The sequence below is a fragment of the Mobula birostris genome, chromosome 1, assembly GCF_030028105.1.
Source record: "Mobula birostris isolate sMobBir1 chromosome 1, sMobBir1.hap1, whole genome shotgun sequence".
NCBI lineage: Eukaryota > Metazoa > Chordata > Chondrichthyes > Myliobatiformes > Myliobatidae > Mobula > Mobula birostris.
This window is the reverse complement of record NC_092370.1, coordinates 197,129,035-197,142,386: the sequence shown is the minus strand read 5'-3', so window position 1 is coordinate 197,142,386 and position 13,352 is coordinate 197,129,035. Positions and strand designations below refer to the sequence as shown.

At 41.4% G+C, this 13,352-nt stretch overlaps 1 protein-coding gene across 1 annotated transcript in view; it reads left to right on the top strand.

Moving 5' to 3' along the window:
• kiaa0586 (KIAA0586 ortholog) overlaps nucleotides 1-13,352 on the top strand; it is a 551,477-nt gene that overhangs the window by 426,867 nt on the left and 111,258 nt on the right. The window contains exons 22-23 of the mRNA XM_072267986.1: nucleotides 860-1,047; nucleotides 8,070-8,232. Of these exons, the coding sequence (XP_072124087.1) occupies nucleotides 860-1,047; nucleotides 8,070-8,232 (351 nt within the window). The remainder of the gene's footprint in view (nucleotides 1-859; nucleotides 1,048-8,069; nucleotides 8,233-13,352) is intronic.

Genomic DNA, 13,352 nt, shown 5'->3' with positions numbered 1-13,352 from the left:
TAATATGTAATTTTGTCTGCCTGATGTCTAATGGCGATTAAAGCTTTTCTGAGCAGATTTGGCATGTCAACAAATACACTCAAAAATTTCTATAGTTGTACTGGGAAGAGCATTCTGACAGGCTGCATCACTGTCTGGTATGGGAGGGCTACTGCACCGGAAGCTGCAGAGAGTTGTAAATGTAGTCAGCTCCATCTTAGGCACTAACTTACAAAGTATCCAGGATATCTTAGAGGAGCAGTGTCTCAGAAAGGCAGCGTCCATTATTAAGGACCTCCAGCACCCAGGGCATGCCCTTTTAGACCATAAGACCATAAGACAAAGGAGCAGAAGTTGGCCATTCGGCCCATCGAGTCTGCTCTGCCGTTTTATCATGAGCTGATCCATTCTCCCATTTAGTCCCACTCCCCCGCCTTCTCACCATAACCTTTTCTCACGGTTACCATCAGGTAGGAGGTACAGAAGCCTGAAGGCACATACTCAGCGATTCAGGAACAGATTCTTCCCCACTGCCACTGATTCCTAAATGGACATTGAAGCTTTGGACACCACCTCACTTTTTTTAATATACAGTATTTCTGTTTTCGCACATTTTAAAAATCTAATTAATATACATAATTGATTTACTTGTTTATTTATTGTTTTATTCATTTTTTTCTCTCTGCTAGATTATGTATTGCATTGAACTGCTGCTGTTAAGTTAACTAATTTCATGTCATATGCTGGTGATAATAAACCTGATTCTGATTCCATTTGTAAAAGCAGAAAATATAATTTTCTGTAGTGTTCTGTACAAGTATTCTGTTCTGAGAAAAGTTTCCAGAGCTAAGATGATGAGTGTTACTATTTGCTTCCACAGTAGTAAAGGCTGCTGGTGGAGGAGGCTTGCAGCTGTTTGTTGATGCAGGTGTTCCTGTAGACTCTCAAATGGTTCGACAGATTGTAGATGAAGCACTTGCTGAAACTATTGCTGTAATACTGGGACAGCACCAGAGTGAAAGAAAAGTATTGGTACAGGAACTTACTCAACAAAGAGCACCTTCACCGGTAAGAAGTTCTATTGTTGCACAAAACATTGAAAATCTGAAGACATTAATCTCAATAGAGTGTATAAGAATGCAGTCTGATATTGGGCCTGAAATCTGATCAAACATAAGCGGCTTAGTATGGAACTGGGGAGTGATATGATCATGTCTTTTAGTTTTTTAGCTTGCATTGCGGTATGTGATGCACGTACATTTACACTTATTATTGCTGGAACTAAGCTGCAGCATCAGCAGTTGCATGTTTATTACTAAATCATGCCTAGAATTATGCTGGTGTTTCAGAACAATTATCTACTCCCCCAAGCTATCTGGCTAGATTGATATAAAAAGTGAACATAATTCACATTAAAATCAATGCAGGACTTTGTATTCATGTTATATGTTATATATCAATGAAAATACACCACTGAGCATTTTCTAATGCTTATTCCACTAGAAATACGTTTCAAGCTATCTAGATTAATTTGCCTAGAATCCTTTAAAGAAGAATGCATTAACCATTCTTATTAGAAAAAATCCTCAGGATAAAAATTCTACTCTACACTGTGTTTCTGAATCTTTCTATAATGGTCTCGGGGAGAAAAAGAGTTTAAGTATACCTACAAACATAAATAATTAGGAAGTATTAGAACAGATGGCCCCTTGAGCCAATTCTGCCATTCAATAAGATCATAGCTGATTCAATTTTAACTTCAAACCTGCATTTTCAACTGCCCTCAGTAATCTTTCAGTACCTTCCTGATCAAAGATCTATTTATCTCTGCCTAAAAGTATTCAGAGTATTAGAAGTATTCTAATTCCACTGACATTTGAAGAAGATTTTTAAAGTCTCGTGACCCTGAGAAAGAAAAATATATCATCTGATCTCTGTCTTAAATGGGTGACCACTTATTTTTTTAAACAGTGACCTCTTTATTTTTGTAATACAGCCACAACAGCTATTTCCACACTTAGCATCTGCTGTCATTCCAGTCTCAGCACACTCCCTATGTGTACTAAAATTGACATGGGTCATTTGTAGAATTCAACTTAACCATATTATTGGAAGAAAATACTGCCGTTCTTTGGGGCACTTTTTTAGCCCTTCTACACATGTTCACATCAGTAATATATTTTGGTGAATTGAATTAAAGCTTCCATCACGAGTTTATATTAACAGTCATCAGATTGTGCTGCATTTTGATACTTGGGGTTGAAGGACTGTTCTTATAAATCACAGTGTATCTTCTTTTGCCTCTTCCCAGTCATCAGATTTTGAGATTTGGTGGGGATTATTTTTATATACACCTTATATGTGATTAGTGGAACTAGTCTCAGAATTGTATTATGTTAAAGAATCTTTCTGTAAGGAAGCTAATTGACCTTCATATGGCACTTCTCTGACAATCTAGCTTTGATAAAACACACGGTAGAGTGGAATTGTGAACTTATCATTCAAAACTACACACAAGATAACATAAAATTTAGTTAATTCAGAATATATTCACATTGTTTTCTGGTGACATGTTAAAATTGCACAGACCATTGGATAGAATGTATTACGTAAATTTTGGACTCAATTAAGATTTAGACAGGCAAATATTTAGTAGGACTCACTTTATATATCAATGGAATAATTAATTAAGAGTATTTTTTACTACCATTCTGATATTTTTTCAAATAATATAAATCTGTGTATAAAAAGAGAGAAAACTAGACTCTTACCAGGCTTTTTACTTCAAGTAAAGTGCAGGCAAATGCTTTTCTAACTAACTGCAAGCAAAATCTGTTCATTTCTGATTACTCCAGGCACATTTCCTTTCTTAGAATAGCAAGTTGATGATAGAAAGCAGATAATTGGCCATAATAAACCTGAAATATTTTAGTCTTTTCCTTTATCAATTGATATCTTGGCCACGAGTGATGGAAAAATAAAGGTTTTAAAGTGCAAAATACAGAGTAGCATAAATATAATGTTCATATTTTGGGTATTTTGATTAAACTATGGGTAACTACGGGTAAAGCGGCCAGTGCGTGAGTGGGCCAGTGAAGGAGTGGAGCTTTGAGGCTTTGACTCGAGAGGCTTCGACGAGAAGAGGTGGAGGACAAGCTAGCTCGCAGTTAGTTTTTACAATGTCTCCTGAGACGGTGATGTGGCTCTCATGTGAGATGTGGCAGTTTTGGGGGAACTCCCCTCTTCCGCAGAGTCACATCTGCCAGAAGTGCATACGGCTGGGTGATCTGGAAGACCATGTAAGGAATCTGGAGCAGCAGCTGGATGACCTTCGACTCATAAGGGAGAATGAGGTAGTCATAGATGAGAGCTACAGGGAGGTAGTCACACCTAGGCTGTCGGAAGCAGGTCATTGGGTGACAGTCAGAGGGGGGAAAGCGAAGGTGAGCAGACAAGCAGTGCAGAGCACCGCTGTAGCCATTCCCCTGAATAATAAGTTTACCGTCTTGGATACTGTTGGCGGGGACGACCGACCAGGTGTGAGCCACGGTGGCAGGGCCTCCAGCACTGAGTCTGACCCTGTGGTGCAGAAGGGTGGGACGGAGAAGAGGAGAACTGTCGTCACTGGAGACTCTATAGTCAGGGGAGCAGACAGGAGATTTTGTGGACGTGAGAAGGACACCCTCATGGTTTGTTGCCTCCCGGGTGCCAGGGTCCGGGATGTCTCTGACCGGGTGCATGACATCCTGGTACGAGAGGGAAAGCAACCAGAAGTCGTGATACATGTTGGGACCAACGATGTAGGCAGGAAGAGGGATGAGGTCCTGAAGTGTGAGTTTCGGGAACTAGGCAGAAGGCTGAAGAACAGGACCTCAAGGGTGGCATTCTCAGGATTGCTGCCAGTGCTACGTGACAGTGATGGTAAGAATTGGAGGAGATGGCAGTTGAATGCGTGGCTGAGGAGTTGGTGCAGGGAGCAGGGTTTTAGATTTTTAGATCATTGGGATCTCTTCTGGGGAAGATGGGAACTGTACAGATTGGATGGGTTGCACCTGAACTCGAGGGGGAGCAATATCCTTGCAGGTAGGTTTGCTAGCATGGTTCGGGAGGGTTTAAACTAATTTGTGAGGGGGATGGGACCCAGAGTGATAGAGCAGTGAAAGAAGTGCGTAGAGTAAAGCCAGATCTAACATACAGAGAGGCTTTGAGGAAAGAGAAGCAGAATAAACGGTGTAAAGACAGTAAGGTAGAAGGGCTGAAATGTGTGTCCCTCAAGGCAAGAAGCATCAGGAACAAAGGTGATGAACTGAGAGCTTGGATACATACATGGAATTATGATGTAGTAGCCTTTACAGAGACTTGGCTGGCACCAGGGCAGGAATGGATTCTCAATATTCCTGGATTTCAGTGCTTTAAAAGGGATAGAGAGGGCGGAAAAAGGGGAGGAGGGGTGGCATTACTGGTCAGGGATACTATTACAGCTACAGAAAGGGTGGGTAATGTAGCAGGATCCTCTTTTGAGTCAATATGGGTGGAAGTCAGGAACAGGAAGAGAGCAGTAACTCTACTGGGGGTATTCTATAGGCCCCCTGGTAGCAGCAGAGATACAGAGGAACAGATTGGGAAGCAGATTTTGGAAAGGTGCAAAAATAACAGGGTTGTTATCATGGGTGACTTTAACTTCCCTAATATTGATTGGCACCTGATTAGTTCCAAGGGTTTAGATGGGGCAGAGTTTATTAAGTGTGTCCAGGACCGATTCCTGTCACAGTATGTGGACAGACCGACCAGGGGGAATGCCATACTAGATCTAGTACTAGGTAATGAACCGGGTCAGGACACAGATCTCTCAGTGGATGAGCAGCTGGGGGACAGTGACCACTGCTCCCTGGCCTTTAGCATTATCATGGAAAAGAACAGAATCAGAGAGGACAGGAAAATTTTTAATTGGGGAAAGGCAAATTATGAGGCTATAAGGCTAGAACTTTCGGGTGTGAATTGGGATGATGTTTTTGCAGGGAAATGTACTATGGACATATGGTTGATGTTTAGAGATCTCTTGCAGGATGTTAGGGATAAATTTGTCCGGGTGAGGAAGATAAAGAATGGTAGGATGAAGGAACCGTGGGTGACAAGTGAGGTGGAAAATCTAGTCAGGTGGAAGAAGGCAGCATACATGAGGATTAGGAAGCAAGGATCAGATGAGTCTATTGAGGAATATAGGGAAGCAAGAAAGGAGCTTAAGGGGCTGAGAAGAGCAAGAAGCGGGCATGAGAAGGCCTTGGCGAGTAGGGTAAAGGAAAACCCCAAGGCATTCTTCAATTATGTGAAGAAAAAAAGGATGACAGGAGTGAAGGTAGGACCGATTAGAGAATACTAATGAATACTTCTCTTCGGTATTCACCAATGAGAGGGAACTTGATGATGGTGAGGACAATATGAGTGAGGTTGATGTTCTGGAGCATGTTGATATTAAGGGAGAGGAGGTGTTGGAGTTGTTAAAATACATTAGGACAGATAAGTCCCCGGGGCCTGACGGAATATTTCCCAGGCTGCTCCACGAGGTGAGAGAAGAGATTGCTGAGCCTCTGGCTAGGATCTTTATATCCTCGTTGTCCACGGGAATGGTACCAGAGGATTGGAGGGAGGCGAATGTTGTCCCCTTGTTCAAAAAAGGTAGTAGGGATAGTCCGGGTAATTATAGACCAGTAAGCCTTACGTCTGTGGTGAGAAAGCTGTTGGAAAAGATTCTTAGAGATAGGATCTATAGGCATTTAGAGAATCATGGTCTGATCAGGGATAGTCAGCATGGCTTTGTGAAGGGCAGATTGTGTCTAACGAGCCTGATAGGGTTCTTTGAGGAGGTGACCAGGCATATAGATGAGGGTAGTGCAGTGGATGTGGTCTATTTGGATTTTAGTAAGGCATTTGACAAGGTTCCACACAGTAGGCTTATTCAGAAAGTTAGATCCAGGGAAGTTTGGCCAGGTGGATTCAGAATTGGCTTGTCTGCAGAAGGCAGAGGGTGGTTGTGGAGGGAGTACATTCAGATTGGAGGATTGTGACTAGAGGTGTCCTACAAGGATCTGTTCTGGGACCTCTACTTTTCATGATTTTTATTAACGACCTGGGTGTGGGGGTAGAAGGGTGGGTTGGCAAGTTTGCAGATGACACGAAGGTTGGTGGTGTTGTAGATAGTGTAGAGGATTGTCAAAGATTGCAGAGAGACATTGATAGGATGCAGAAGTGGGCTGAGAAGTGGCAGATGGAGTTCAACCCAGAGAAGTGTGAGGTGGTACACTTTGGAAGGACAAACTCCAAGGTAGAGTACAAAGTAAATGGCAGGATACTTGGTCGTGTGGAGGAGCAGAGGGATCTCGGGGTACATGTCCACAGATCCCTGAAAGTTGCCTCACAGGTGGATAGGGTAGTTAAGAAAGCTTATGGGGTGTTAGCTTTCATAAGTCGAGGGATAGAGTTTAAGAGTCGCGATGTAATGATGCAGCTCTATAAAACTCTGGTTAGGCCACACTTGGAGTACTGTGTCCATTTCTGGTCACCTCACTATAGGAAGGATGTGGAAGCATTGGGAAGGGTACAGAGGAGATTTACCAGGATGCTGCCTGGTTTAGAGAGTATGCATTATGATCAGAGATTAAGGGAGCTAGGGCTTTACTATTTGGAGAGAAGGAGGATGAGAGGAGACATGATAGAGGTGTACAAGATAATAAGAGGAATAGATAGAGTGGACAGCCAGCGCCTTTTCCCCAGGGCACCACTGCTCAATACAAGAGGACATGGCTTTAAGGTAAGGGGTGGGAAGTTCAAGGGGTATATTAGAGAAAGGTTTTTTACTCAGAGAGTGGTTGGTGTGTGGAATGCACTGCCTGAGTCAGTGGTGGAGGCAGATACACTAGTGAAGTTTAAGAGACTACTAGACAGGTATATGGAGGAATTTAAGGTGGGGACTTATATGGGAGGCAGGGTTTGAGGGTCGGCACAACATTGTGGGCCGAAGGGCCTGTACTGTACTGTGCTGTACTATTCTATGTTCTATGTTCTATTGTGTTTGAGTGCTTAACGTTCAGGGCAATAAATTGTAACTTTTTGTTTCCTTTGTAAATCAAAGATGTATTTATTTTTCTTTTTTTGCATAAACTCTTTGTTCTTTGTGAAAGGATTTTAAATGATAGATAAAGCATCACAAAATATTTCAGAAGACCTCTGCTTGTTTGTCAATGGATAACCAAGTCCCCTGGTCTTATTCTAAGTCACGCAATCCTCTTCTTTGGTATGTGCAAGGTTATTTCATCTCATTCAGGGACTTCTGTCCCAGACTGGACTGGACTGAGCATCAGCGAGTACAGTAGTGCCTAGGACCTGGCTTAGATATATTGAGGGGGCAAGGTTGGGGAGAGTATTGCTGAATCCATGAGCCTTTTTTTTTTTACTTAATCATTTGTAAAATAAAATTATTTGAAGTGTTTAAAATAATTTAAAAAAGTGAAATAAAAAACAGTGTTAATTGAAAGGATGTTAAATTCTTTATGATCAAAAAAGTATTGAAATAAAATAAAGGGGGGAAAAAGGATTTAGCTTCCCTACTGAAATGAGAAGTGTCTCAAATTCAACATTCTTAGCTGGAAATCTTGCCTCTGCCATTAGAAATCCTTCATTAGAACAAAGTGCCATATCCAGTGGTAACTCAATAAATCTTATCCTTAAGTTGGTCCATACAAGCACTTCAGACCTGTTGGCCCAATATTTTCTCAACAGTTCTCATTTACTGGATTTATGATAGATTTACTGTCAAATCTTTTATGTCTTTTCTTTGCTACTGTGCTTCCACATGGTCATATTGTTGAGTTCCAAGAAAGAAGATTGATAAACTTATCAAAGAATTAAATTTCAAAAGTCCTGTTACAATTACTCAGAATGAGTTGTCAATATCTTAAAAATGGTTTCCCCAAACATTACCACTCTAAATTCAACTTATCTCTGAACTCAAATCCAAACACTTAAAGAAGTTAAAATCATCACCAAATGTTGATCTGTGAGTCTGGTTCATTAGAACTTTACTATTCTTACAGACAATGCTGATCCCAACACCAGATCCAACCCCCAGACAAACCCCATCACCTCCAGCAAGAGATGATACCCGTATTCAAACCCCAGACATCACACCCCAAGATTCTGTTGAGAATGAATCAGGATCAGAGCCAGAATTGGAGCCTTTGATGAAATCAGCACTGAGTGAGTATGCTGCATGTTTTCCATTAGGTGCAAGTGAGTTTTTTTGGACATTTAAAATTCTCAAGCACATTATATTATATTTGAACAATTATTGTAATAATTATTGCATAATAATTCCTTCTTATTATCAGTCTATTTTTTGTGTATTCATGTCTGCTTGATCCAAGTTTAACTAGATGTGACTGAGTGTATGTTTAGTTTAGGTTGGTCAGGTCTATATTCTAATGATGCCTTTAATTTGGGAGAGGTGCTATTGGTCTGGGTCAATGTTTTATCCAGGTCAGCCTGATAAACTTCCGTGAAGTTGATAGTTTCAGATGGATTTATTTGATATCTTGTTACCAAACAGATTACTACTATGTTCAAGGTTGTTGTGTTTATAATAATAAAGTTGAGCGTGGGAAGTATTACTGCTGGGACTCACATCAGGTTCATATTGGAGTTGTGTTTTAATCTTATAATTTTCCATTCCCCATCAATATGTAAGTATAATTTCCCATGTGACAAAAAGAAGTTTTGGTTCTGTAGAATAGTGAAGTGCTATGTCGCAGCGGCCTTTCTGGATCCAATAAATGGTGCATATATGTGTCTTAAGCATATTTCTTGTGTACGCAAGACCTTGTTAAACATTGGTAATATAAAATACTGCAAGTCCAGTTAATTGGTTCATTGGTGAGTGGGGAGCTGCGTGGCCTAGGTTGTGTAGACCAGGCCCTCATGCTGTGACATCACCTGTTACAGTCATGCAGGGAAAGAGGTGCTAGTGGTGGTGTAGCAGAGAACAGAGGCACAGTGCATGTACTGGAATCAGTGCTGAGTTGGGTACTGGCCTCTCTAGGTTGGCCCCTGCAGGCCAGCTCTCCCACTGGGGATCTTTTCCAGCATTCGTTCCCTGAAAAACAAGTTGGATTGCCTTCATCTGTGGTTGATCAAGCGCGAGACAAGCTGATTTGCCTTAATCTGCAAATGACCCAATGTGAGATGAGGAACTGCTATGTGATTGTTCTTGCAGAAATGTGGCCCAGGAAGATATCCCAGGCATTATCTTCAGGTCTTGCAACTCAAGGACTTGTGACTGTATTAATATTATTTTTGTGACTATGTGCTATCATAACTATACAGTGTGTGCTATGTTCTGTGTGTGGCTGTATGTACTGTGTTTTGCGTCTTAGCCCCAGAGGAATGCTGCTTTGTTTAACTGTCTATGTGTGTATGGTTATGTGTGTATGGTTTAATGACAATTGAATTTGAGGTTGAACCTTTAATAAGCAGTGCACAAATAGGAAGTTTGTTTTTTAAGAGGAAAGAATGTACAGGCTCTCAAATTCACTTGGGATCCTCCTGATTTCCCAGTGGAACACTTATGAGACTCCACCGGAACCTACAGCAAAAGAGCACAGATAGCTTGAATAAACTATTATTTCCCCATATCTCCTGCCATATTTGCAGCCTTTTCATTGATGCTGAGAAGTTAGGTCATTAGTCTGTTGAAACATATTAAGTCTAACTGACAATGCACTTAGCTGGAAAATGAGCTTCGATTCATAGTCTGATTATATTTCTCAACATTTATTCAAGTCAGGACAACATGAGTTCCATTAATGTAAGTATTCCATCAGGTTCAATGCTCCTGTCTATATTTGATCCAGTTTACTTCCCTATAATTCAAATTATTAAATGGAGGACTATTTCTAGCAAATGTAATCTTAAATAATTTTATTTCCTGTTCCTCTTAGAAGCTTACCAGCCACTCTATTTCTTGCCTATTAATTATCCAGCTGAGAGCTGTAGTGGATTTGAAATGTTGTCATTAGCAATCCGCTAAACTAGTGGTTCCCAAACCTTTTGGGTTACTGCCCCCTTGACTCGCAGACCACATCTTCAGCTTCCCCCTCAACCTTTCCAGTCATTACATAAAAACTATAAAGAATTTTGATTTATAATACACAGTGAAAGAAAATAGGAACTGTAATTTCAAAGCAGTGAAAAATAATTGCAAAAATTATTCAAATCTATTTAAAGCTTCAAATAAAATTATTTCTTTATTTAATTAGAGTGAAAATAATTTTTTCACTGTTTTCACTGTACAATGTTAGAGTGCACATTACTAATCCAACTATTCACTACTTCTTTGCTTTTTCATCTTTCAATGAGATGGATAGGCTCGGTGCAGTGATATCAGCTTCTTAACATCAGACTGAATATCACTCAGAAGGAGTATCAGATTGCCATGTTCGGTAATTTGCAGTTTGTTTCATTGCTTTGAAAAAAGTTGGGCGATTGCACTGAAACCATGATCCACTAAGTGTGATGTTGGAAAGGCAATAAAGAACATCTTGACCTTTTTCCACAGTGCAGGACAGCATTTCTTTCTGCAACCAAAAATCTTGATACGATTATTTGAACTTCAGCTGAGTCATTTTGTAGTGAGATCAGGTCTTCATCCTTCCTGTTAATATCTCATTACAAGTGTTCAGGAATGGATTTATTACCCAATCTAGAATTTGGATCAAGAGAAGGTCCTGAAATCTCTCAGTGTCTTTATGCATCTCAAATCTCCCAAATGTCTTTATGCAGCTCACCCATTAGGGATGAATGGTTACGCACATATGCAGACAAATGGCATTAGTGTAGATGGACATCATGGTCAGCGTAGACATGGTGTGTCAAATTACCTGCAATACTTTTCTATGTTATGTTTTCAGAATGAAGATCACTTTTTTTTTAGTTTGGATGAGGTGAAATTTCTTCTTTCAGAGAATTATAATTATTTGGAAGTCTATGCTCTAGAAAAACACACTTGGAAAACTGGAGGAACTCAGCAGATTAGGGAACAACTAATCCCTAGGGGCAGGGAAAGAGGCTAGCTAGAAGGTGACAGGTGAAGACAGGTGGCTAGAGAAGTTCCGATAGGAGAGGAGTAACACACACAAAATGCTGGAGGAACTCAACAGGCTAGGCAGCATCCATGGAAAAGAGAATAGTTGATGTTTTGTGCCAGGACCTTTTGGCAAGACTGCCAAAGGTTTTCGGTCCGAAATGTCGACTGTACTCTTTTCCATAGATGCTGCCTGGCCTGCTGAGTTCTTCCAGTATTTTGTGTGTGTTACTTGAATTTCCGGCATCTGCAGATTTTCTTTTGTTTGTGATAGGAGAGGAGAGTGGACAATAGGAGAAAGAGATGGAGGAGGGGACCCAGGGAAAAGTAACAGGCAGGTGAGAAAGGTAAAAGATGAGAGTGGGGAATGGAGAATTTGTTCACTGGAAAAACTGATATTCATGCCATCAGGTTCGAGGGTACCCAGTCCTCCCAGCTGAGGCATCACTTCACCTGCGAATCTGTCGAGGATATCTATTGTGTCTGGTGCTCATGATGCAGTCTCCTCTACATTGGTGACACCCATCGTAAATTGGGGGACCGCTGCAGCAAGCGCCTCTGCACCATCTGCCACAAGTGGGACTTTCCGGTGGCTTTACATTTTAATTCCAATTCCCATTCTGATGTGTCGATCCATGGTCTCTTCTTGTGCCAAGATGAGGCCACCCTCAGGGTGGAGGACAATAGACAATAGGTGCAGGAGTAGGCCATTTGGCCCTTCGAGCCAGCACCACCATTCACTGTGATCATGGCTGATCATCCACAGTCAGTATCCAGTTTCTGCCTTATCCCCATAACCTTTGATTCTGCTATCTTTAAGAGCTCTATCCATCTCTTTCTTGAAAGCATCCAGAAACTTGGCCTCCACAGCCTTCTGGGGCAGAGCATTCCATACATCCACCACTCTCTGGGTGAAAAAGGTTTTTCCTCAACTCTGTTCTAAATGGCCTACCCCTTATTCTTAAACTGTGGCCTCTGGTTCTGGACTCACCCATCAGCGGGAACATGCTTCCTGCCTCCAGCGTGTCCAATCTCTTAATAATCTTATATGTTTCAATAAGATCCCCTCTCAGCCTTCTAAATTCCAGAGTATACAAGCCCAGTTGCTCCAATCTTTCGACATATGACAGTCCCGCGATCCCAGGAATTAACCTTGTGAACCTACGCTGCACTCCCTCAATAGCAAGGATGTCATTCCTCAAATTTGGAGACCAAAACTGCACACAGTACTCCAGGTGTGGTCTCACCTAGGGCCCTGTACAGCTGCAGAAGGACCTCTTTGCTCTTATACTCCATTACCTTTGTTATGAAGGCCAGCATGCCATTAGCTTTCTTCACTGCCTGCTGTACTTGCATGCTTGCTTTCAGTGACTGATGCACAAGAACACCTAGATCTCATTGTACTTCCCCTTTTCCTAACTTGATTCCATTTAGATAATAATCTGCCTTCCTGTTCTTACCACCAAAGTGGATAACCTCACATTTATCCACATTAAACTGCAGCTGCCATGCATCTGCCCATTCACCCAGCCTGTCCAAGTCATCCTGCATTCTCATAACATCCTCCTCACGTTTCACACTGCCACCCAGCTTTGTGTCATCGGCAAATTTGCTAATGTTACTTTTAATTCCCTCATCTAAATCATTAATATATATTGTAAACAGCTGCGGTCCCAGCACTGAACCCTGTGGTACCCCACTGGTCACCGCCTGCCATTCCGAAAGGGACCCGTTAATCGTTACTCTTTGTTTTCTGTCAGCCAGCCAATTTTCAATCCATGTCAGTACTCTGCCCCCAATACCATGTGCCCTAATTTTGCCCACTAATCTCCTATGTGGGACTTTATCAAAGGCTTTCTGAAAGTCCAGGTACACTACATCCACTGGCTCTCTCTTGTCCATTTTCATAGTTATATCCTCAAAAAATTCCAGAAGATTAGTCAAGTACGATTTCCCCTTCGTAAATCCTTGCTGACTCAGACCGATCCTGTTACTGCTATCCAGATGTGTCGTAATTTCATCTTTTATAATTGACTCCAGCATCCTTCCCACCACTGACGTCAGGCTAACCGGTCTATAATTCCCTGTTTTCTCTCTTCCTCCCTTCTTGAAGAGAGGGACAACATTAGCCACCCTCCAATCCACAGGAACTGATCCTGAATCTATAGAACATTGGAAAATGATTACCAATGCGTCCACGATTTCTAAAGCCACTTCCTTAAGTACCCTGGGATGCAGACCA